At 46.0% G+C, this 25,560-nt stretch overlaps 2 protein-coding genes across 2 annotated transcripts in view; both read left to right on the forward strand.

The window, feature by feature from the left end:
* LOC120548968 (tectonin beta-propeller repeat-containing protein 2-like) overlaps positions 1-1,675 on the forward strand; it is a gene marked incomplete at its 3' end in the record, with an annotated part of 14,050 nt that extends 12,375 nt beyond the window's left edge. The window contains exon 7 of the mRNA XM_039785470.1: positions 1,546-1,675. Within this exon, the coding sequence (XP_039641404.1) occupies positions 1,546-1,675 (130 nt within the window). The remainder of the gene's footprint in view (positions 1-1,545) is intronic.
* Positions 1,676-2,225: 550 nt separating this feature from the next.
* tecpr2 (tectonin beta-propeller repeat containing 2) overlaps positions 2,226-25,560 on the forward strand; it is a 30,195-nt gene continuing 6,860 nt past the window's right edge. The window contains exons 1-16 of the mRNA XM_039785496.1: positions 2,226-2,561; positions 2,735-2,867; positions 5,023-5,240; positions 9,888-10,086; positions 10,482-10,719; positions 10,956-11,184; positions 14,703-14,888; positions 15,097-15,164; positions 15,311-15,426; positions 16,771-16,944; positions 19,233-19,413; positions 19,733-19,874; positions 20,088-20,313; positions 20,418-20,507; positions 22,120-22,217; positions 22,300-22,435. Of these exons, the coding sequence (XP_039641430.1) occupies positions 2,394-2,561; positions 2,735-2,867; positions 5,023-5,240; positions 9,888-10,086; positions 10,482-10,719; positions 10,956-11,184; positions 14,703-14,888; positions 15,097-15,164; positions 15,311-15,426; positions 16,771-16,944; positions 19,233-19,413; positions 19,733-19,874; positions 20,088-20,313; positions 20,418-20,507; positions 22,120-22,217; positions 22,300-22,435 (2,602 nt within the window). The 5' untranslated portion in view covers positions 2,226-2,393. The remainder of the gene's footprint in view (positions 2,562-2,734; positions 2,868-5,022; positions 5,241-9,887; positions 10,087-10,481; positions 10,720-10,955; positions 11,185-14,702; positions 14,889-15,096; positions 15,165-15,310; positions 15,427-16,770; positions 16,945-19,232; positions 19,414-19,732; positions 19,875-20,087; positions 20,314-20,417; positions 20,508-22,119; positions 22,218-22,299; positions 22,436-25,560) is intronic.

Here is a 25,560-nt window from a genome sequence, read left to right on the forward strand (position 1 = left end):
CAGTTAGAGAGGAGATGATCTAACATATTCTTTATAAAACCTCCCAGTTAGAGAGGAGATGATCTAACATATTCTTTATAAAACCTCCCAGTTAGAGAGGAAATGATCTAACATATTCTTTATAAAACCTCCCAGTTAGAGAGGAGATGATCTAACTTCTTCTTAACGTGATATTTTCAGTGTGCAGCTGGTAGCTACGAGGTTGTCTATGAGAGCTTTGAAATAATCAAACATTTAGCTTTCTGAAAGCTACACAGTTTAGACAATAAACTTTAAATTCAAGTGTGTGCACATTTTATTTAAATACATTACATTCTGAAGGTACTTTTACATGTTTACAGAAGTTTTTATGTTGCGTTCAGCAGCGTGTTGTGTTATAAACAGTAGTTATGTTGTGTGTGTTGCGTTTAGCAGCGTGTTGTGTTATTAACAGTAGTTATATTGTGTGTGTTGCGTTCTGCAGCGTGTTGTGTTATTAACAGTTGTTATATTGTGTGTGTTGCATTCTGCAGCGTGTTGTGTTATTAACAGTTGTTATATTGTGTGTGTTGCGTTCAGCAGCGTGTTGTGTTATTAACAGTAGTTATGTTGTGTGTGTTGCGTTCAGCAGCGTGTTGTGTTATTAACAGTTGTTATATTGTGTGTGTTGCGTTCAGCAGCGTGTTGTGTTATTAACAGTTGTTATGTTGTGTGTGTTGTGTTCAGCAGCGTGTTGTGTGTTATTAACAGTTGTTATATTGTGTGTGTTGCATTCAGCAGCGTGTTGTGTGTTATTAACAGTTATATTGTGTGTGTTGCATTCAGCAGCGTGTTGTGTGTTATTAACAGTTGTTATATTGTGTGTGTTGCGTTCAGCAGTGTGTTGTGTTATTAACAGTAGTTATATTGTGTGTGTTGCGTTCAGCAGTGTGTTGTGTTATTAACAGTTATATTGTGTGTGTTGCATTCAGCAGCGTGTTGTGTGTTATTAACAGTTATGTTGTTTTGTGTGTGTTGCGTTCAGCGGCGTGTTGTGTTATTAACAGTTGTTATGTTGTGTGTGTTGCGTTCAGCAGCGTGTTGTGTTATTAACAGTTATGTGTGTGTGTGTGCGTTCAGCACGCGTGTTGTGTTATTAACAGTTGTTATGTTGTGTGTGTTGCGTTCAGCAGCGTGTTGTGTTATTAACAGTTGTTATGTTGTGTGTGTGTTGCGTTCAGCGCGTGTTGTGTGTTATTAACAGTTGTTATGTTGTGTGTGTTGCGTTCAGCAGCGTGTTGTGTTATTAACAGTTATGTTGTGTGTGTTGCGTTCAGCAGCGTGTTGTGTTATTAACAGTTATGTTGTGTGTGTTGCGTTCAGCAGCGTGTTGTGTGTTATTAACAGTTGTTATGTTGTGTGTGTTGCGTTCAGCAGTGTGTTGTGTGTTATTAACAGTAGTTATGTTGTATGTGTTGCGTTCAGCAGCGTGTTGTGTGTTATTAACAGTAGTTATATTGTGTGTGTTGCGTTCAGCAGCGTGTTGTGTATTATTAACAATAGTTATATTGTGTGTGTTGCGTTCAGCAGCGGGCGGTTCGGCGCCTGCTTCCTGCCGGCTCTTTGTAAACAGAGCGACCTCCAGGTGTTTGCTGCTCGACCCGGACTCAGACTCTGGAGGTCTGACATCAGAGGACAGGTGGAGGAACCCGGCGCTCAAAAAACCCCTCAACACACAAGACAACAAACACAAGAAAAAAAAGAAAAAAACACACAAAAAAAACAAAACAAAACAAACAAACACACACAAAGAACACCACAACACAACACAACAACACAAAAGCACAACAAAAAACAAAAAAAAACACACAAAAACAAAAAAAAAAAAAAAAAAAAAAAAAAAAAAAAAAAAAAAAAAAAAAAAGGAGTATACTTTGATTACAGGTACATTACAAATACATAGGGACACTAACAACACACAGGTACACACAGGTACACTAACACACAGGAACACACAGGTACACTAACACACAGATACACAGGGACACTAACACACAGGGACACTAACACACAGGTACACAGGTACACTAACACACAGGTACACTGGGACACTAACACACAGGGACACTAACACACAGATACACAGGGACACTAACACACAGGGACACTAACAGAATGTTACTGCTAACGTTACTGCTAACGTTACTGCTAACGTTACTGCTAACGTTACTGCTAATGTTACTGCTAACGTTGTTGCTAACGTTACTGCTAACGTTGTTGCTAACGTTACTGCTAACGTTGTTGCTAACGTTACTGCTAATGTTGTTGCTGATTTGGTTTTTGCATTAAACAAACCGCTCAACTGTTTGCTCCTGAAGACATTCAGCTGTTTCCATTCATCAGTTCTTCTCCAATGTGACATTTTCTCTACGTGAATGCTTGTGAGTCAGATTCCTGAGTTTGAGTTGTTCCCCCGTCCCGGTCCAATCGGAGCGTATCGTCCCGCAGACAGACAGCTGGGTCTGCTCAGCTGTTTCCTCCGAGACGGCTGGATCCTCAGCTGGAACGAGTACAGCGTCTACGTCCTGGACTCTGTCAACCAGGTAGTACAAATACTTAGTTTACTTTGCTTTATTTAAACAAACGAAGATGTAAAGCACATACAAAAGCAATTTAAGGTTAACCTCTATATCTGATAAAAACTGATGTATAAGTAGTGTTAGTCCTGTTGGTTTTTGTGAATCTGTGTTGTGTTTAATGTGTGTGATGTGTTCAGGTGCTGATCGGAGCGTTGGAAAGCAGCGGAGACATTGTGTCAGTATCGTGTTGTGACAATGAAATATTCATCCTGAAAGGAGACCGAGACATCATCCGTCTCTCCAACAGCCCCGAGGGACTGGCCCCCAACTGTGAGTACTTAATATGCTATACACATAGAGGGGAGAAGTCCCGCCCCTTCCTGTGTCTGACTGACCAATAGATCGAGAGCTTTGCCTACCGCCCCTCTGCACTCCATCGGGTTCCTGCTGAGAACCATGGCCTCAGATTTAGAGGTGCTGATCCTCATCCCAGCCGCTTCACAAGAGCTGGTCCGTTGTTCAACAACCAGGACAGAATCCGCATCGTTCCTTCAATCTGAGGTTCGACTATCGGCTGAACCCTCCTTTCTGGTACCTTGGAGTAGACTTTACCAGGCAGGCTGAGAACTGTGATACAGGGGACCCACCACCCCGGTCTGGCACTCCTTGGAACTGTCCCAGACTTCCACGCAATGTTGAAGAGGTGTGTCATCCAAGACAGCCCCTCCACACCCAGAGCTTTCATCCTGGGGCTTTCATCCTGGGGCTTTGCCACTGTTGAGTTGTTTGACTACCTCAGTGACTTCCATCATCCTCCAGCTCTGCCTCTACCATAGAGGGCGTATTAGTCGGATTCAGGAGTTCCTCAAAGTGCTCCTACCACCGCCCTATTACCTGTAATGGGAAAATTACATTTAAGCACAATTCCTTATATTTTTATTTTTAATTCGTACTTTACTGCTCTCACAAATGCTGAAAGAGTTTATCTCATTTCCCACATGCAGATTTATATTCTAACTTTGTGAGACATCCAGTCTGGAACATTATGTGAGCACTGTTAGCCTGAACCGATAAAGGTACAAGGTCACCCTAAAACTATCTCTAGTTTTCTCATGCCAGTTTAGCTGTAACTGGGGGATGACAGTCATACAGGGAGGAGGAGGTGAGATGGCTCCAAGATGTCTCTTTTATTTCTTGATTGTCTTCAAGATGTGTATCAGATTGCCTGTCAAAATTGTAGCGTCATAATAATCCAAGTGCGTGTGTGCTGTCACTCTGAAGGTGCATATAAGCCTGGTGTTCCTGTTCACTCATTTGAGAAACTGACTCCACACTGGGCTGCGGCCTTTTGTGAAATCATGTTGATCCTATTTGCAAATATATCTTTTTTAATAAAATACAAAAACCCAACTTGGTTTTAGTCTCAGTCTGTCTTATTTGTTTCAATTTACTAAACTCTGAAAACTCTTCCCCCTGCTGCAAAGGAAACTTCCACGACATACCTCCTCAGTTGAGGTCAGCAGTGTCCCCTCCTTACTGTACACAGCTTGGATGGTTCCCCGCTTCCCCCTCCTGAGGTGGCAGATGGTTTTCCCAGAAGCACCTTGGTACCGACCGAAAGTCCTTCTCCATGTCTTCTCCAAACTTCTCCCACACCCGCTGCTTTGCCTCTTTCACGGCAGAGGCTGCAGCCCTTCGGGCCCTTCGGTACCCTGCAACTGCCTCCGGAGTCCTCTGGCATAACCTGGAAAGACTCCTTCTTCAGTCGGACGGCTTCCCTGACCACCGGTGTCCACCACGGTGTTCGTGGGTTACCGCCCCTTGAGGCACCTAAGACCCTAAGACCACAGCTCCTCGCCGCAGCTTCAGCAATGGAAACTTTGAACATTGTCCACTCGGGTTCAATGCCCCCAGCCTCCACAGGGATGCACGAAAAGCTCCGCCGGAGGAGTGAGTTGAAAGTCTGTCGGACAGGGGCCTCCTCCAGACCGTTTGGGCTTACGGTCCAGAGTCTTCCTCCAACCCCTGACCCAACTCACCACCAGATGGTGATCAGGTACACTTATGAGCGTCCTTTTGTTGGAACATGGTGTTTGTTATAGACAATCCATGACTAGCACAGAAGTCTCACAACAAATGGCCGCTCGGTTCAGATCGGGAAGGCCGTGTCTCCCAATCACGCCTCTCCAGGTGTTCCCATCGTTGGCCACGTGCAGGTTTGAGGGTGGGGGTTAATTTACTGCTCAGTTCAAACAGGATCAAACATTACAGTGTCTCCCCGTTCACTACCGGATAGATGTTTACTGAAATAAAGTCCCATGGTTGACACAGGAAGAGGAGGAACTTCACCTCTCTATAACTACTGAAACAGTAGTATTGAGGAATGAGAGGCTGTGATGGAGCTTTTATTTAAAAAATATCACAAATAATCAGATTTAGGTTTTGTCTTTTGTCTATTATCGGTTTGTCTTTCTCTGTCCTTCAGTGTCTGAGTTCTCCGTCCGTCTGTCCTCGCCACTGGCCACGCCCACCGTCCTCCCACCAACCGGATCAGTGGAAACGGCTCAGCCAATCAGAACCATGGCTATCATCGTGGAGGGAGGGGGCCGGGAGGAGGCGGGGGGGCGGTGGGAGAAGCGGAGCGATGACGGAGAGAAAGAGACGGAGGAGGAAGGAGTGGAGGAGGCCGAGGAGCAGCTGGAGGTAACTGGTCTGCCGGACCGATGGAAAAGATACAAAAAGCAAACTTCAACTTTTCAGCTTTTGGGCCAAATGATCTCTTTACACATCTGAGACCGGTTCTGGTCTCAGTCTGGTGAAAGCTGAGTTAGTTCTGAACATTTAGATATGAAACACATGGGGATCAGTTTAATGCAAATACCCTTAAAAGTAAATGTAAAAAGATCGGCACAAATCGAGAAAATGCCCTAAGACCTCAGGTGGTTAGTTTAGTCTAGTAATTATTAAAAAACTGGTTTAAACTGGTTCAAAGTAGACCTGCAAAGATTAATGGATTAGTTGTCAACTATTAGAGGACATCATCTTGGGCTTTAGGAAACCCTGATCCACATTTTAGAGACTAACTATTCAATTTATTCAATTTTCAATTTTATTTATAGTATCAAATCATAACATAAGTTATCTCGAGACACTTTACAGATAGAGTAGGTCTAGACCACACTCTATAATTTACAAAGCCCCAACAATTCCAACAATTCCAGTAATTCCCTCAAGAGCAAGCAGTGCGACAGTGGCGAGGAAAAACTCCCTCTTGGGAAGAAACCTCGGACAGACCCAGGCTCTTGGTAGGCGGTGTCTGACGAGCCGGTTGGGGGTGTGATGAACAGTGGCGATAGTAGTCACATTAATAATGGAACAGTGACTGGATGTAGCGGGAAGCTGCAGGGTTCAGCAGGACGCAGCATGACATTGCAGGGCATCGCTGAGCTCAGCAGGGAGTGCAGCAGGACCACGGCGACAGCTGCAACCAGGGTCTTGGTGCCAACGTTCTCCAAGGAAATACGCTGGGGAAAAAAGCATAAGGACTCGGGGAGTAAACCCCCAGAAGCTAGGATTAGTAACAAGCATTTCTGGGACGGGCTGCACACAAATAGTAATAGTAATAGTAACAGTAATAGAAACAGTAATAGAAAGGGAGAGGAGAGAGCAGCTCAGTGTGTCAAAGGAAGGAAGTCCCCGGCAGTCTAGGACTATAACAGCATAACTATAACAGGTAACTAAGAGAGATAGCGCAAGGAGAGGTAGCTTTTTGGGGCTTAGAACTCTCCCCCGCCGGATCTGGCTTGGCTGGCCTGCCTCCCTCTACTTTGTTATGTATTATTAATCTAACAATTATGAAGAGAAGCAGTTGGGCCAGTTAGGTGAACACTGCAACTCCTCACTCCCTAACTATAAGCTTTGTCAAATAGGAGAGTTTTAAGTTCATTCTTGAATGAGGTGACAGTTTCTGCCCCCCGAACCCAGATCGGGAGCTGGTTCCATAGGAGAGGAGCCTGATAACTGAAGGCTCTAGCTCCCATTCTACTTTTAGAGACTCTAGGTACCACCAGTAACTCTGCATTCTGGGAGCGCAGTGTTCTAGTGGGACAATAGGGTATTAGGAGCTCTTCTAGATATGATGGTGCTAGACCATTTAGAGCTTTGTAGGTCAAGAGAAGGACTTTAAACTCAATCCTGGATTCAACAGGAAGCCAATGCAGAGAAGCTAATACAGGAGAAATATGATCTCTTTTCTTAGTTCTTGTGAGAACACGCTGCAGCATTCTGGATCAGCTGGAGAGTCTTAAGAGACTTATTTGAGCAACCTGACAGTAGGGAATTACAATAGTCCAGCCTGGAAGTAACAAATGCATGGACTAGTTTTTCAGCGTCGTTTTGAGACAGGATATTCCTAATTTTGGCAATGTTACGAAGATGAAAAAAGGCTGTTCTTGAGGTTTGTTTTAGATTGGCATTAAAGGATATATCCTGATCAAAGATAACTCCTAAATTTCTAACAGTGGTGCTGGAGGCCAGGGCAACACCATCCAGAGTAGCTATATCTCTAGATAATGAAGTTCGGAGGTGTTTAGGGCCCAGCACAATAACTTCAGTTTTGTTAGGGTTTAACATCAGAAAATTATAGGTCATCCAGGATTTTATATCCTTAATGCACTCTTGAAATTTTGCTAGCTGACTGGTTTCGTCCTGGTTTGATTGACAAGTATAATTGGGTGTCATCCGCATAACAGTGAAAGTTAATTGAGTGTTTTCTAATAATATTGCCTAGAGGAAGCATATATAAGGAGAATAGAATTGGTCCAAGCACTGAGCCTTGAGGAACCCCATGGCTAACTTTAGCGTACTTGGAGGATTTATCATTAACATTCACAAATTGAGATCGATCAGAGAAATAGGACCTAAACCAACTCAGAGCAATTCCTTTAATGCCAACCAAGTGTTCCAATCTCTGTAACAGGATTGAATGGTCAATTGTGTCAAATGCAGCACTAAGATCTAGTAAAACAAGAATGGAGACAAGACCTTTGTCTGCAGCAGTTAAAAGGTCGTTAGTAATTTTCACCAGTGCCGTCTCTGTGCTATGATTCTTTCTAAATCCTGATTGAAAGTCATCAAATAAACTGTTGCTATGTAGAAAATCGCATAACTGATTAGCAACCACCTTCTCAAGGATCTTGGATAGAAAAGGAAGGTTAGATATAGGTCTATAGTTTGCTAAGACCTCAGGATCCAGGGTGGGTTTTTTCAGAAGAGGTTTTATCACAGCTACTTTAAATGACTGTGGTACATAACCTGTTAATAGAGACATATTGATCATATCTAGTAATGAGGTGTTAACCACAGGTAATGCTTTTTTGAGTAGTCTCGTTGGGATGGGGTCCAAGAGACAGGTAGATGGCTTAGCTGAGGATATCTTTAACATTAATTGTTGAAGATCTATAGGATAAAAGCAGTCTAAGTATATGTCGAGACTAGTCTTTATTTCTAACGACTCTGCGTTTAAAGGTGAACCGTTAGAAGTTGAGTGTAAAATGTGATGAATTTTATCTCTAATTGTTGTAATTTTATCATTGAAGAAGCTCATGAAGTCATCACTACTCATAGCTAGAGGAATAGATGGCTCAGTAGAGCTGTGGCTATCTGTCAGCCTGGCGACAGTGCTGAAAAGGAAACCTTGGGTTGTTCTTGTTTTCTTCTATTAGTGATGAGTAATAGTCTGATCTGCGGCTTTCTTAGGGCCTTCCTATAGGTTTTGAGACTTTCTTGCCAATCCAAACGAGATTCTTCCACCTTGGTGGAACGCCACTACATTCGAGGTTCGGAGATTTGTTTTAATTCGCGAGTTTGGGAGTTATACCAAGGTGCTAGTTTCCTTTGCTTCATCATCTTCTTTTTCAGGGGGCGGCGAGTCTAAGGTCGTCCGTAGGCATGTCGTAACACCGTCTACAAATGCATCAATTTGAGAGGGACTGAGGTTAACATACAGGTCCTCTGTTATGTTAAGGCATGACATAGAGTCGAATGCTGTTGGAATATCTTCTTTAAATTTAGCTATAGCACTGTCAGATAAGCATCTGGTGTAGGAGCTTTTATCTAATTTAATATAATCAGGTAGTAAGAATTCCAAAAGTGATTAAAGAATGATCTGATAATACCGAATTCTGCGAAAATATTATTAAATCCTCAATTTCAATACCATATGCCAGCACAAGGTCAGGGTGTGGTTAAAACAGTCGCGCGCCTTGTGCACACTCTGACTGAAACCGATTGAATCCAGTAATGAGTTGAAAGCAGTACTAAGGCTGTCATTGTCAACGTCCACATGGATATTAAAATCACCTACAAGAAGTACTTGGTCTGATTTAAGGACTAAACATGATAAAAACTCTGAGAATTCAGATAAAAATTCAGAATATGGACCTGGAGCCCTGTAAATAACAACGAATATAATTGGCTGTAATGTTTTCCATTTTGGATGTTGAAGATTAAGAACAAGACTTTCAAATGAGTTATAATGTAATTTAGGTTTAGGAGTAATTAGCAGGCTTGCATCGAAAGATGGCTGCAACTCCCCCTCCTCGCGCCTGAGCCTCTAGGAATTTGAGTATTAATATGGCTGGGAGGAGTGGCTTCATTTAGACTAACATAGTCTTCATGGCCCAGCCAGGTTTCAGTAAGACAAAATAAATCAATTTTATTGTCTGATATCAACTCGTTTACCAGTACTGCTTTAGAAGACAGAGATCTAATATTTAATAGTCCACATCTAATTTTCCTATTTTGTTCTATTGCAGTTGTTTTAATTCCAATTAGGTTGTTAAGTATAGCGCATCTTTTGTTTATTTACGCTTTAGCCGATCTGAGCCGGGGGGACAGACACCGTGCTTATTAGACTATGAGTGGGCGACTGCTAACGGAAGCACAGAGGCGAAGCACTGCACCTCTGATTACTAATATCAAACTTGGGTTGTCATGGTTTATGTCTGATAAACTCGTTCAGATTTTTTGATATGAGGAGCCGGCACCGTCCCAGGTGGGATGAATGCCCGTCTCTCTCAATCAGACCAGGCTTTCCCCAGAACGCCTCCAGTTATTCACATAGCCCACATCATTAGCTGGGCACCACCCGACAACCAGCGGTGGAAGGATGACACGCTGCGTACTCTCATCCATTCATTCATTCATCCTTTCATCCATTCATCCAGACAATAAAATGGTGAACGGTGAAAATGATCATATGTTTAACTGTATTCCTGTGTGTGTGTGTGTGTGTGTGTGTGTGTGTGTGTGTGTGTGTGTGTCTCTGTCTGTCTTTCTGTGTGTGGTCAGGTGATGGAGCAGTCGTCTCGCAGCCGCAGCAGCTCTGTCACTTCCTGGGACAGTCTCCATAGCAACGCGACTTCCAGTCTCCATAGCAATGCGACTTCCTGCGAGCTGAGACGCTACAGCGCCCCGCTGAGTCAGGGGGAGGAGACCCAGGACCTGGTGGTGAAGGCCATTAGGGTGAAGAAGAGGAGGAGGAGACAAGGTACACACAGACAGGTTAGAAAGACAGACAGGTTAGAGAGACAGACAGGTTAGAGAGAGAGAGAGAGACAGGTTATAGAGAGAGAGAGAGAGCGAGAGAGAGAGAGACAGACAGGTTAGAGAGAGACAGACAGGTTAGAGAGACAGACAGACAGACAGGTTAGACAGAGAGAGAGACAGGTTATAGAGAGAGAGGTTAGAGAGACAGACAGGTTAGAGAGAGAGAGACAGGCAGACAGGTTAGAGAGAGAGAGAGAGAGAGACAGGTTATAGAGAGAGAGAGGTTAGAGAGACAGACAGGTTAGAGAGAGAGAGACAGGCAGACAGGTTAGAGAGAGAGACAGACAGACAGACAGACAGACAGATGGACTGAATGTCTCTGTGTCTCTCCCTCAGACAGCACCAGTCGTCTCTCTGAGAGCAGCTGCTCTGACTCCATGTTTGTAGTCCAGGACGGCAGCTGCTCTGACTCCATGTTTGTAGTCCAGGACGGCAGCTGCAGTGATGGAGGAACTCCTCTGAGTGACAGAGTGTCCCTCGTCAGTCAGGACCTTCAGAACTCAGAACAGACCCAGGACCTGAACTCTGCAGAACAGACCCAGGACTCAGCGAGGGAAGAGGAGGCGGAGTCTGGGTCAGTAACTGAACAACAGACACAGCTCTGGTTCTGGAAGGGTTTTCCATGTTCAGTATCTCTGTTGACGTTTCATTAAAGGCTGATAAAGAGGTTTGATCCCAGAACCAACCAACCACGAGATGAATCATGACTTATACATGCTTTAGGCGCTTGTTTCCTGTTCCTACTTAACCTACTGAAATGTCTCTCTGTCTGCCTGTTTGTCTGCCTGCCTGTCTCTCTGTTTGTCCTAGCCCCCTCCCCCCCCCAGGCTCTCTGCCCCTCCAGGTCCTGCAGACCCAGGATGACCCAGGCTCGGCCTCTGGTTCCGGGGCAGAGGCGGAGGCCATCCCCCCGACTCCAGATGTGGACCTGCTGCTGGAGTGCAGTTTCTCCTACCTGCAAAACGCAGAGGAGCCGATGGAGCAGCCAATGGAGCAGCAGGAGGAGTTCCTGAGCCCTCTGATTGGACCAGAGGAGGAGGTGATGATTCCGCACACATGAATATCAACATTATTATCACAACAGAAAAGTGCAAGAAAAAACGTAGAAAACATTGAAGAAAGCAGCAGAAAGCGTGGATGTGTGTGTGGACCTCTGGTCGGTGTGAGATGTGTGGACCTCTGGTCGGTGTGAGATGAGTGTGTGGACCTCTGGTCGGTGTGAGATGTGTGTGTGGACCTCTGGTCGGTGTGAGATGTGTGTGTGGTGTGAGATGTGTGTGTGGACCTCTGGTCGGTGTGAGATGTGTGTGTGGACCTCTGGTCGGTGTGAGATGTTGTGTGGACCTCTGGTCGGTGTGGTGTGTGGACCTCTGGTCGGTGTGAGATGTGTGTTTGGACCTCTGGTCGGTGTGAGATGAGTGTGTGGACCTCTGGTAGGTGTGAGATGTGTGTGTGGACCTCTGGTCGGTGTGAGATGTGTGTGTGGACCTCTGGTCGGTGTGAGATGTGTGTGGACCTCTGGTCGGTGTGAGATGTGTGTGTGGACCTCTGGTCGGTGTGAGATGTGTGTGTGTGGACCTCTGGTCGGTGTGAGATGTGTGTGTGGACCTCTGGTCGGTGTGAGATGTGTGTGTGGACCTCTGGTCGGTGTGAGATGTGTGTGTGGACCTCTGGTCGGTGTGAGATGTGTGGACCTCTGGTTGGTGTGAGATGTGTGTATGTGTGGACCTCTGGTCGGTGTGAGATGTGTGTGTGTGGACCTCTGGTCGGTGTGAGATGTGTGGACCTCTGGTCGGTGTGAGATGTGTGTATGTGTGGACCTCTGGTCGGTGTGAGATGTGTGTAGTGGACCTCTGGTGGCGTGTGAGAGATGGTATGTATGGACCTCTGGTTGGGGGTGAGATATGTGTGGACCTCTGGTTGGTGTGAGATGTGTGTATGTGTGGACCTCTGGTGGGTGTGGAGATGTGTGTGTGTGGACCTCTGGTCGGTGTGAGATTGTGGACCTCTGGTCGGGTGTGAGATGTGTGTATTTGGACCTCTGTTCGGGTGTGAGATGTGTGTATGTGTGGACCTCTGGTCGGGTGTGAGATGTGTGAGATGTGTGGACCTCTAGGTCGGTGTGAGAGATGTGTGTGTTTGGACCTCTGGTGGGGTGTAGAGTTGTGTGGACCTCTGGTGTGGTGTGAGATGTGTGTGTGGACCTCTGGTGGGGTGTGAGATGTGTGTGTGGGACCTCTGGTGGGTGTGAGAATTGTGTGTGTGTGGACCTCTGGTGGGTGTAGATGTGTGTGTGAGGACCTCTGGTGCGGTGTGAGATATGTGTGTGGACCTCTGGTCGGTGAGAGATGTGTGTGGACCTCTGGTCGGGTGTGAGATGTGTGTGTGGACCTCTGGTCGGTGTGAAGATGTGTGTGTGTGGACCTCAGTTGGGTGTGAGAGATGTGTGGACCTCTGGTCGGTGTAGAGATGTGTGGGACCTCTGGTCGGGTGTGAGATGAGTGTGTGGACCTCTGGTTGGGTGTGAGATGTGTGTGTGGACCTCTGGTGCGGTGTAGTGTGTGTGTGTGGACCTCTGGTCGGTGTGAGATGTGTGTGTGTGACCTTGTTGGGTGTGAGATGTGTGTGAGGACCTCTGGTGGGTGTGAGATGTGTGTGTGTGGACCTCTGGTCGGTGTGAGATGTGTGTGTGTGGACCTCTGGTCGGTGTGAGATGTGTGTGTGGACCTCTGGTCGGTGTGAGAGGTGTGTGTGGACCTCTGGTCGGTGTGAGATGTGTGTGTGTGGACCTCTGGTCGGTGTGAGATTATGTGGACCTCTGGTTGGGTTGTAGATGTGTGTGTGGACCTCTTTGGTGTTGTGAGATGTGTGGACCTCTGGTTGGTGTGGAGATGTGTGTGTGGACCTCTGGTTGGTGTGAAGTGTGTGTGTGGACCTCTGGTTGGTGGTGAGATGTGGACCTCTGGTCGGTGTGAGATGTGTGGACCTCTGGTTGGTGTGAGATGTGTGTGTGGACCTCTGGTCGGTGTGAGATGTGTGTGTGGACCTCTGGTCGGTGTGAGATGTGTGTGTGGACCTCGTGGTGGTGAGATGTGTGTGTGGACCTCTGGTCGGTGTGAGATTATTATGTGTGGACCTCTGGTTGGTGTGTGAGATATGTGTGTGGACCTCTGTTGGGTGTGAGATATTGTTGGACCTCTGGTCGGTGTGAGAATGTGTGTGTGGACCTCTGGTGGGTGGAAGTTGTGGGACCTCTGGTCGGTGTGAGATGTGTGTATGTGTGGACCTCTGGTAGGTGTGAGATTAGTGTGTGGACCTCTGGTCAGTGTGAGATGTGTGTGTGGACCTCTGGTCGGTGTGAGATGTGTGGACCTCTGGTCGGTGTGAGATGTGTGTGTGGACCTCTGGTCGGTGTGAGATGTGTGTTTGGACCTCTGGTCGGTGTGAGATGTGTGTGTGGACCTCTGGTCGGTGTGTGATGTGTTTGGACCTCTGGTCGGTGTGAGATGTGTGTGGACCTCTGGTCGTTGTGAGATATGTGTGTGGACCTCTGGGTGGGTGTGAGATTTGGACCTCTGGTTGGTGTGAGATGTGTGTGTGTGTGGACCTCTGGTCAGTGTGAGATGTGTGTGTGTGTGGACCTCTGGTCGTCGTGAGATGTGTGTGTGGACCTCTGGTCGGTGTGAGATGTGTGGACCTCTGGTTGGTGTGAGATGTGTGTGTGTGGACCTCTGGTCGGTGTGAGATGTGTGTGTGTGGACCTCTGGTCGGTGTGAGATGTGTGTGTGTGGACCTCTGGTCGGTGTGAGATGTGTGTGTGAGGACCTCTGGTTGGTGTGAGATGTGTGTGTGGACCTCTGGTCGGTGTGAGATGTGTGTGTGGACCTCTGGTCGGTGTGAGATGTGTGTGTGGACCTCTGGTCGGTGTGAGATGTGTGTGTGAGGACCTCTGGTCGGTGTGAGATGTGTGTGTGAGGACCTCTGGTCGGTGTGAGATGTGTCTGAGGACCGTCCAGTAGAAACTGAGTGAAGTTTGTTCACATTGGCTGCAAAGTGAATATTGGCGTTGCACCAGTCGTGTGTGTTTGGTTGCGTTCCCCACCGGTGTAGATCTGTAGGCTCCAACGTTTCTTTCTGTCTCAATATGGTCGATATATAACCGCTGTTGCTGCTTGGTTCCTGTTGTCCCAGACATGTCTGGAAATCAAACCGCTTCATGTCGCCATTAATGACATCATCAAACTGCTCGGTTAGGACACGTTAGGTCTGCATGACTTCCAGCGCTCCTTGAGGGGCTGATTTAGCTGTTTTATAATTTTAATAAACGAATGAAAAGTAATCCGAAATAACAACATCATGATGCCGACAATAATAATCAGAAAGTTTTTGTTGAATGCACGTATTAATGTGATAAAACGTGTGTGTGTGTGTGTGTGTGTGTGTGTGTGTGTGTGTGTGTGTGTGTGTGTGTGTGTGTGTGTGTGTGTGTGTGTGTGTGTGTGTGTGTGTGCACCTCTGACCGGTGATCTGCTGCCCTCTGCTGGGCTGGCGGACCAGATTTTTCCCTCCGTTGTGTCCGGTCTGGACAGGAAACAGAGCGAATCCAGTGATGAGGACGGAGACATCTACGCTCACACTCTGCCCCCTGCTAGCAGCGCCGGGGAACACCTCCACTCTCCGTCCAATCACACACCAGACACACAGACAGACCAGGATGTTCAGGGGAAACACACACCTGACCAGGTGAGACACACACACACACACACACACACACACACACACACACAAAACACACACCTGACCAGGTGAGACACACACACACACACACCTGACCAGGTGAGACACACACACACACACACACACACACACACACACACACACACACACACACACACACACACCTGACCAGGTGATTCTGTCAGCAGGTATTAATCTTGCTGTTTCTGTGTAGCTGTCAGAAAGCTGGATGGGATTCTCAGGACCAGGATGTGGAATACTGAGCCTACAGGTGACTGACAGGTGGGTGCTTTAAAGTCGGGTTGTCACGAAAAGGTTGGAGAGTAGCAACAATTCAACAATTTGAACCAACTGAGCTGATGGGGGTGATTAAACTGTCAGCCAGAGAGGCTGTCAGGGGTTGAACCAGCAGGTGTTGTGTGTTTCAGACATGTGTGGTGTCTGGACTTTAAAGGCGGACTGTTCTGCAGCGCTCTGCCTGAAACGGGACTCAACTGGCAACGCTTTGAAGACAATGTCCACCAGGTGGCCCTGTCCCCCTCAGGTGAGCTGCTGGTGTCTCAAACATCACCTGTAATAACGGCACACGGTCAGCTTTGTTTTACTTTATTTCAAACTGAGCTCTTCCAGTTCAAAGAAAGTAATCCTCCACTAACATGTTATCTAGTAGCTAAAACAGTATGTCTAAAGCTGCTTACACATATAGCCAACTGACCGTTGTCAGAAAAGCCAGTCGAAATGATCAGTCTCCCCGTGTTGGTCCAAAAAGGGAAACAAGAAAAGCGCCGAGACGTATACACGTCTCTATAAAAGCAAGCGACTGCGTATTGTTCTGTAGGAGAGGAAACGGCAGCTGATGGATGAATGACCGGATCATGGGTTTGTTTTCTCCGGAAATTTGAGCCAGACTGTCATGGCAGCCGTTCAGAATACGATCTCATATTGTACTAAAATAGTTCACTGAAACATGTTTCTGAAAACATTTTAAGAGAGAAATAGGCCGTGCAGTTCCTGAATCTGTCTTCATTTCAGCTCAACAAAGGTCAGTTTAAAAGATTTTCATCACATTTTGAGAGACTCTAGTCACCTCATCCCGCTCCCCATATCCGGGTGAGTCCCGACTGCCCTGCCGTCTGAACATGTCGGGTCGGCCCAAATGAACGCTGACAGCCCCCCAGACTGACGACGGCACGGGACACACCCAACAGACTCGAGTCACCGACCTCGCCAGACTGTCAGACGGCCAATAATCGGCTGAGTGTGTCCCGGCTATAAAGTATTAAAACCAATAGTATGTGAGTTGCATACTATATCCGGTAGAATATTACAGTATGCAATACTGGACACTACGCCAGCATCAGTATCCCACAATGCAATGCAGTAGTAACGACAATGTTCATAACAGACTAACAGAAACCAAGCAGCTCTGTAACGTCGATAAGGCTTTCGTTTACATTTCTATATATTTCAACCTCTGTTGGGCTAGTTGTTTACCTTTTTCAGTAATTTAAGCCTTATCTGTGAGATGCCGCTAGAGCGGAGGTCGGCAGGGAGTTACCATGGTTACAAGTCTCCAACCGGCAAAGGAGGCTCTCAGGAAGTGACGTTGACAATTACAGCTTAGTACGTCCCAAAAGATCCAAACTACTGTTTATTTACACAAAGGTATGTTGAACGATAGTAGTATGTGATGTTGGACCCAACCTGGTTCATCTCCTGTAACAGCAGTGTGACGTGTTAGCTGGATGCTAACTGTAGCTCCTCCATCAGCTAATCTGCTGTGGAAGGTGTTAGCATTAGCTGGATGCTAACTGTAGCTCCTCCGTCAGGTTATCTGCTGTGGAAGGTGTTACCATTAGCTGGATGCTAACTGTGGCTCCTCCGTCAGGTAATCTGCTGTGGAAGGTGGAGCAGAAGAGCATGACGGCGTTTGCATGTGCGAAGGTTTCGGGGAAGGCGAAACGGCACTGGTACAAAGCTGTGGAGCAGACGGCCTTCGTGGCGCTGAGCGACGACTCTGCCTGGATCATCCTCACCAACGGAGACCTCTACCTGCAGACAGGTACTACTACTGCTACTACTACTACTACTGCTACTACTACCTCACCTATATATATATGTGTGTGTACAGTACTGTGCAAAAGTCTTAGGCAGGTGTGAAAAAATGCTGTAAACTAAGAATGCTTTCAAAAATATAAAAAATGATTGTTTATTTTTATCAATTTACAAAATGCAAAGTGAGCGACCAAAAATCATCTAAATCACATCAATATTTGGTGTTACTACCCTTTGCCTTCAAACCAGCATCAATTCTTAGAGGTACACTTGCAAAAACTCAGAGAACGTTGAGGATCGTAGACGCAGTGGTCAGCCAAGGAAACTTAGTGCAGCGGATGAAAAACACATCAAGCTTATTCCCTTCGAAATGGGAAGATGTCCAGCAGTGCCATCAGCTCAGAACTGGCAGAAACCAGCAGGACCCAGGTACACCCATCTACTGTCTGGAGAAGATGTTGTTATGGAACGCATTGCCAAGGGAATTAAAACATATCGTGAATGTTTTTAAATTTAAAAAAGGGTTCAAAGATATGATACTAGATAAGTATAGAAATTGAGTAATATTATTGTGTGCGAAGGTGGATAATCATGTTGATGATGATAAACATCATTACCATTATGGTTGTCATCATTAATTATGATATTATTTACCTTAAGGTGGCAATTGCAATGTATATAAGCACTGACCCTTAATGGGTATATGTAGGTGTGTATGTATGTATGTAGATGTAGGCATGTTTTGATTTGTTTTTTTAGTTTTTTTTCTTTTCTTATAATTTCTTTTATCTTTTTTGTCTTGTTGATTTTATTCCCTTGAAAATGAGTTTGTTATTTTAAAAATGTGACAAGGGGGGGGGCCTTATATAAGCTGAAGCTTCTGACCCTACCCTTTGGTTACGACCAATAAAATTAATTCATTCAAGATGTCCAGCAGTGCCATCAACTCAGAACTGGCAGAAACCAGCAGGACCCAGGTACACCCACCTACTGTCTGGAGAAGATGTCCAGCAGTGCCATCAGCTCAGAACTGGCAGAAACCAGTGGGACCCAGGTACACCCATCTACTGTCTGGAGAAGATGTCCAGCAGTGCCATCAGCTCAGAACTGGCAGAAACCAGTGGGACCCAGGTACACCCATCTACTGTATGGAGAAGATGTCCAGCAGTAACATCAGCTCAGAACTGGCAGAAACCAGTAGGACCCAGGTACACCCATCTACTGTCTGGAAAAGATGTCCAGCAGTACCATCAACTCAGAACTGGCAGAAACCAGTGGGACCCAGGTACAACCATCTACTGTCTGGAGAAGTCTCGCCAGAAATGGTCTTCATGGAAGAGTTGCAGACAAAAAGCCAGACCTCCGACATTGAAACAAGCCAAGCGACTCAATTATGCACGAAAACATAGAAACTGGGGTGCAGAAAAATTGCAGCAGGTGCTCTGATGGACTGATGAAATATTTGGCTGTAGCAGAAGGCCGTTTGTTGACTGAAGGACTGGAGAGAGGTACAATGAGTGTCTGCAAGCAACAGTGAAGCATGGTGGAGGTTCCTTGCAAGTTTGGGGATGCATTTCTGCAAATGGAGTTGGAGATTTGGTCAGGATTAATGGTGTCCTCAATGTTGAGAAATACAGGCAGATACTTATTCATCATGCAATAGCATCAGGGGGGCGTATGATTGGCCCCAAATTTATTCTGGAGCAGGACAACGACCCCAAACATCAGTGCCAAGGTCATTAAGAACTATCTTCAGCGTAAAGAAGAACAAGAAGTCCTGGAAGTGATGGCATGGCCCCCCCACAGAGCCCTGATCTCAGCATCATCCAGTCTGTCTGGGATCACATGAAGAGACAGAAGGATTTTAGGAAGCCTCCATCCACAGAAGATCTGTGGTTAGTTCTCCAAGATGTTTGGAACAACCTACCAGCCCATTTCCTTCAAACACTGTGTGCAAGTGTACCGAAATAAAGAACTAATGCTGTCTTGAAGGCAAAGGCTGGTCACACCAAATATTGATTAGATTTATATTCCTCTTCTGTTCAGTCACTGCATTTGGTAATTGATGAAAATAAACTATTAACACTTCCATTTTTGAAAGCATTCTTAGTTTACAGCATTTTTTCATACCTGCCTAAAACTTATATATATGAATGTGTGCAGTATAGTTTCTTTTAAGCAGTGCAGGGAGGAGCATTATTCATGGCAATATCATGGCAATATCATGGTTAAATCATGGTAATATCATGGTAATATCCTGATAATAAAGGCTTGTTGTGTCTTGTGATTGGTCAGGTCTGAGCGTGGAGCGTCCCTGTGCTCGCTCGGTGAAGGTGGACTCTCCGTGCGTCTTCAGCCAGGTGTGTGTCAGCGGAGGCGTGGTCTGGGCTCTGAGCGAACACAAGGCTCTGTTCTACCGAGAGGGACTCAATAGCTTCTGCAGAGAGGGAGAGGGCTGGAAGTACGACACTGTCAGGTAAATACTACTGCAATACTACTCTAATACTGCAGAGAGAGAGAGGGCTGGAAGTACGACACCGTCAGGTAAATACTACTGCAATACTACTCTAATACTGCAGAGAGAGAACGACAACAACGTCGAAAAAGAACCTTGAAAAGGATTTTAAAATGTGTGTCTGTGTGTTTGTGTGTGTGTGTGTGTCTCTCTGTGTGTGTGTGTGTGTGTGTGTGTGTGTGTGTGTGTGTGTGTGTGTGTATGCGTTTGTGTGTGTGTGTGTGTGTGTGTGTGTGTGTGTGTGTGTGTGTGTGTGTGTGTGTGTGTGTGTGTGTCCCAGCGAGGCTCAGGGTCTGGACTTGATGTGTGTTGGCCTGACAGAAGGAGGAACCGGCTGGGCGCTGGATGCCAGCGGCAGCCTCTGGTTCAGAACTGGCGTCTGCCCGTCTAGACCTCAGGGGAATGACGACCACTGGTGGCAGGTAACTTCCTGTCCTGTCTCAGCTTACAGGATGTTATAGAGACAAAGCACATAGCGTCATACTCTGGAGGAGAAAACCTCTCTCCCTCCGCTCTCCGTTGACTTGTATTGTGTGAAGGTTTCTCCGTCTGCTAGCAAACAACAGCTGATGTGTGCTGCTATACAACAATTTAAATAAGCCAGAGTTTTTATTATCTGTGTCTCTGTCCATCAGATCAGTATTTCGGACTACGTGGTGTTCGATCAGGGCAGTCTGTTCCAGACGCTGCTGCAGGCTACACAGAGTGTTGCCACGGTAACCAGGGCGCCGGTGGAGCGCGTGGTGGCCTTCCTGTCACAGCACTCGCAGTGCCAGCCGAGCCTGGTCAGCGCCAACAGCAGCGGAGTCTGGGTCGCCTCGGGACGGAACCAGCTGCACCTGGCCCGCGGCAGTCTCATCGGTCAGTCAATAGATCCACAAAGATCTATTAGAGTCCAAAATAACAGCACAACAGACTCTGAGTGTTGAGTTTCTTCATTGGTCTTTGTGTTTGGTTCCTTTTAGGAACTTTCTGGCAGAACGTGGTTCCAAGAGGAACCGTCTCCGCTACGAGGTGGACCTCCATCGCGTCTTCAGCTGTGCCGCACAGAGAAGGTCTGATACCTGAATACTACACACCCTCAGACCTGAACACTACACACCCTCAGACCTGAACACTACACACCTGAACACTACACACCCTCAGACCTGAACACTACACACCTGAACACTACACACCCTCAGACCTGAACACTACACACCTGAACACTACACACCCTCAGACCTGAACACACAGATAGTTGTTGTTCAGTTGGACACACAAACCGAAGAGAGGCAAGCCTGGGTTGTGTTTCTACAAAATCCATCTCAGAAGAAAAACCCAGAGAGGAGGATGTTGTGGATTTGTACAATTATACGTTATTATTATTATTATTATTATTATTATTATTACACTGACCACTGACACTAAACTGACCCTCCATGCAGCGCCTGGGGTCAAGTTAACCGTATTTCTCCTGTCCATGGTCAAACCAGCTCATTTCATTTGAATAGTTTTAGCGAGGGCTGTTCCTTAGTCTGCTCTACTCCCTGACTTCCCTCTGCCGGGCCTGATTGCACCATATATTGCTAACGTTATGTAGCTAAACATAGCTAAAGTAGCCTACAGCTCCAGCCGGCAGAGACGTAACGTTAGCGTTTTTTAAAGTGGAAGTAGACAACTTTTCAACTAGCTAGCAACTCTAGCTAATGCTGTCTGCTTATCATGCATAATGAAATGCAGTCCAAATGCAAATAGAGCTGGGTATCGGCAATGATTCACAAGGTCCTGATTCAATTACATTTGTGATTTAATACCAGTTTATCTTGGATGTCAACTAGATTGTCAGAACTTCTGCTGTAAACCGTCCTAGCCAGAAGCAACCCTCAGATATAATATATCTTTGTAATGCACCAGCTAAATGTTTACATTAAGAACTGAGCCCCAACAAGTTAGTTTGAAGGACTTTTTACTTCCACATCTATGGTGAAAAGACAGATATTAAAAGATCCATTTCTGATGTTATTCGTCCGTATCAGATCACTCAGACAAAGATCTATTTTAACTGAGAATCTGTTATTTATAATCCAGCCAGTCACGCTCCATCTTTCATATGTCACTCTAAACACATTATCTGTTACCTGTAGACAGACAGACAGGCAGACAGGCAGACACAGACAGGCAGACACAGACAGACAGACAGACAGACAGACAGACAGCTTGCTTCATTGTCTGTCCCAAAGCAGACAGACATTCTCCTTTGACTCATAGCAAACCTACATTTAACCATACAAACATACTGAAAACAAAGAAAACAGCTGCTTTTTTAATGGTTAGATGGAGTGAAAGATTTCTTGGAAATGTTGTTTTTCTGGGCCAGTGGAACCTGTGTGTGTGTGTGTGTGTGTGTGTGTGTTACCTGTGTGTGTGTGTTACCTGTGTGTGTTACTGTATGTGTTACCTGTGTGTGTGTGTGTGTGTTACCTGTGTGTTATCTGTGTGTGTGTGTGTTACCTGTGTATGTTACCTGTGTGTTACCTGTATGTGTTACCTGTATATGTTACGTGTGTGTGTATTACCTGTGTGTTACCTGTATGTGTTACCTGTGTGTGTGTGTGTGTGTGTGTGTGTGTGTGTGTGTGTGTGTGTGTGTGTGTTACCTGTGTGTGTTACCTGTGTGTGTCTCAGGTACGTTCCTGTGGTTGGCTCAGAGCAGGAAGGATCTGTTCTGTGTCTGGGATCAGGATGGAGAGCTCCGCCCCTCCTCCGTCCCTCTACCAGTGGAGGTAAGCACACCTTCACCTGTCTCTGCGTCTGATTGGACGGTTTCTTCTGCTGGTGTTTAAATGGGTTCTGCTGTGTTCTCAGATGGAGCTGACCCAGCTGTCCGCCTGTCGGGATGCTCTGTGGGGTTTAGACACTCATGGCCGAGTCAGCATCCGGACGCTGTCTCCGTCCTGTCCCTTCGGACTCAACTGGACCCCCCTGGACCTCAGCCAGCTCGGTACGTACCAGACTCAGCCAGCTCGGTACGTACCAGACTCCCCTCAGCCAGCTCGGTACGTACCAGACTCACCTCAGACAGCTCGGTACGTACCAGACTCACCCAGCTGGACCCGGCCGAGCCAAACCACGCCGTGCTGGTTTGTGTTTCCAGTGTTTTCTCTCGGCTTGTGGCAGACTTAGGTGCACGTATTTGGCGGGGTTAAGAAAATGTGACATTTTTTAATAAGAATAAAGGCAATTTCACACCATAATTTTAAATCATTATTATTCCCATATCTGTTATAAAACGTTGGGAAACCTACAGCAGGTAATAAATAAGTAACACTCAAAAAGCGTAAAGACTGAACTAGCTGAAGCAGTCCGACTACAGGCCCCCAGAAAGGTTCCCGGGCTTTGAATCCAACTGAATGTTGCTTCCAAACAAACAATAGAGCTCCAACTCCTGGCCCGTCACATGATGCTCTCCGACCCAAAAATACTTTCCCCCTCAGACTTACACATGTCTGGAAACCAGTGAAGACATTTTATTTGAAGGAAATTACTTGTTTCACTGTCAGAGTTTGATCCATTCGGTCCGATAACATTTGGAAAGTCTAGAAGAGCCGCATGTTTAAATCATGTAATCCCCGTTGAAGTTAGCGGAGTGCTGGACTGGAGGAATGCCTGTCGTGTTCCTGTCTGGGCCGCCCGGTGAAGAAGCAGCGCCGATCATCCGTGAAGGCTTCATGTTCCACTGAGGAACTCTCCGAGGAACAATCACTTCCTGCAGGTCTGATGATACGTCCGTGGGCCCGCCTCACAGCGCCAGGCTTACTACTGAGCTTTTATCACTTTTGGTTGTTGTTTTTGTTGCTTTTTTCAACATTTTTGGCACTTTTTTGCTGTCTTTGACACTTTTTCCAACATTTGACGTGTTTTATTTATTTCTTTTCAACGTTTTTGTGGCTTTTTGAAGTTTTTGGCACTTTTTCGACATTTTTGTCACCTCCTCAAATGTTGCGAGACTTGAGTCTGTGCAGAAGACCAGAGAGAGGATGTTAAAAGTCTCTGTGCTCTCAGGACTTCTGGAGCTTTAACAGCCAATCAAACAGCCCCACCTGGCATCATGTGTATACTGTTGTATCCAGCCTCTGACTTTAATCATGCCTTAATCCAAAATGATATATATTTCCACTAAACTGCCAGCAGGAGGCGCTAATTTTGAGTGTTTATGAAATGAAAAAAGATGAAGAGAAAAGACAAACAATGGACAATAAGCACACGTTAAAGTGGCGGAGACAGAAGGAAAACTGCAGTGTTTGTGTTAGGATGACTGCTTTAGCCACCATATTAAATATTCATCAGTTTCTCTTCTTATGAAACCTCTCTTCACATTGGCACCGCACAGCTCTTATGTAAAAAGAAAACACGTTGCTGGTTCTCCTGTTACTCCCGTTATTATATAACAGTCTGGCGCAGCGCTCACTGCATACCTTCTACCTATACCCCCTAACCCTAACCCATACACTGCTAACTGCACGGAGAACAACGAGGGCAGAACATCATCTGTTTTAACTGAATATTCTCTGTTCAGCTCAGACGAACAGACAGACAGACAGCTGCCTGGTTCAGGGACTCACAGCAGTGTGGAGCTACTACAGCTCAGACCCTGACCTGCTTCACAAAAACTAATCCAAACTGGTCCTTTAAAGTCTTCTTTTGTAAATGAGTTGTTGGGTCTGATTTGTGGTCTGTGATTGGTCGAACAGTCAGTGTGTGTGTTTGTTTGGAGGGGGGGTCCTGTGTGACATCATTCACTTCTGGTCAGGTTACAGTGTGACGAGCACACAAACACACACATAGACACACACACACACACACTCCATGTTGACCTCTAAATAACAACCCTGTTACATAACTTCCACCTGTCAATGTGACGGAGACACACAGCTGTGTGTGTCTGTCTGTGCATGTTTGTGTTTGTCTGTGTGTGTGTCTGTGTGTGTGTTACTGTGTCTATGTCTGTGTGTGTGTGTGTGTGTGTGTGTGTGTGTGTGTTTGTGTGTGTCACACACTGTAACCTGACTGATGGCTCAGATCTGTTTTTAGTTCCTCTGTGCGTCTCACTATCAGAGATCACATGATGTGTGTGTGTGTGTGTGTGTGTGTGTGTGTGTGTGTGTGTGTGTGTGTGTGTGTGTGTGTGTGTGTCTGTGGGTCAGAGATCACATGATGTCTGTGTGTCTGCTGTGTTAATATGTTGTAAATGTTAGTTCAGTTGATTTGAACCCGAGTTAGAGATGACGGACAGCTGCAGCAGCCCGTCAGAGACCCCTCCACAGGTCAGAGGTCACAGGTCTGAAACATGAGGCTGTGCACCAGAAACAGACCTGGGATCTGTTCTGAGACACGCTCCACCCAGACTCAGCTGGACAGGAAGTCATGTTTTTGTTTAGACAGTAAAAAGCACAACAATGTTGTTCATATTGTCTCAGGTCTCCCTCTTATGAAATGGATTCTTTTATAAAATATTTTACTGCAAAAGTGGTTAAACTGACATGTATTACAGACAGACATTGTGGCACATCCCATAAATAAAAGAAGTGCAAAATAAAGCCAGGCGGAATAGGAGATGTACTTGTTCTGCTTGTCCACCTAATGCAAGCTGCAAGCTATATATATATATATATATATATATATATATATATATATAGCTCTGATATATATACACACACAGTACAGGCCAAAAGTTTGGGCACACCTTCTCATTCAATGCGTTTCCTTTATTTTCATGACTATTTACATTGTAGATTCTCACTGAAGGCATCAAAACTATGAATGAACACATATGGAATTATGTACTTAACCAAAAAGTGTGAAATAACTGAAAACATGTCTTATATTTTAGATTCAGGCAGTGGTGGCCTAAAGGTTAGAGAAGCGAGCTTGTGACCGGGAGGTTGTCGGTTCAATCCCCAGACCGACAGGATAAAATCTGGGTGGGAAAGTGAAAGAACAGCGCTTGTCCCTCCCTCATTACCACCACTGAGGTGCCCTTGAGCAAGGCCCTTAACCCCCAATGGCTCCAGTGGAGCTGCTCAGTGGCCAGCAGATCAGACTGTGGTTGTACTGGGCAGCTTCCAG

Source organism: Perca fluviatilis, chromosome 20 (assembly GCF_010015445.1).
Source record: "Perca fluviatilis chromosome 20, GENO_Pfluv_1.0, whole genome shotgun sequence".
Taxonomy (NCBI): Eukaryota; Metazoa; Chordata; class Actinopteri; order Perciformes; family Percidae; genus Perca; species Perca fluviatilis.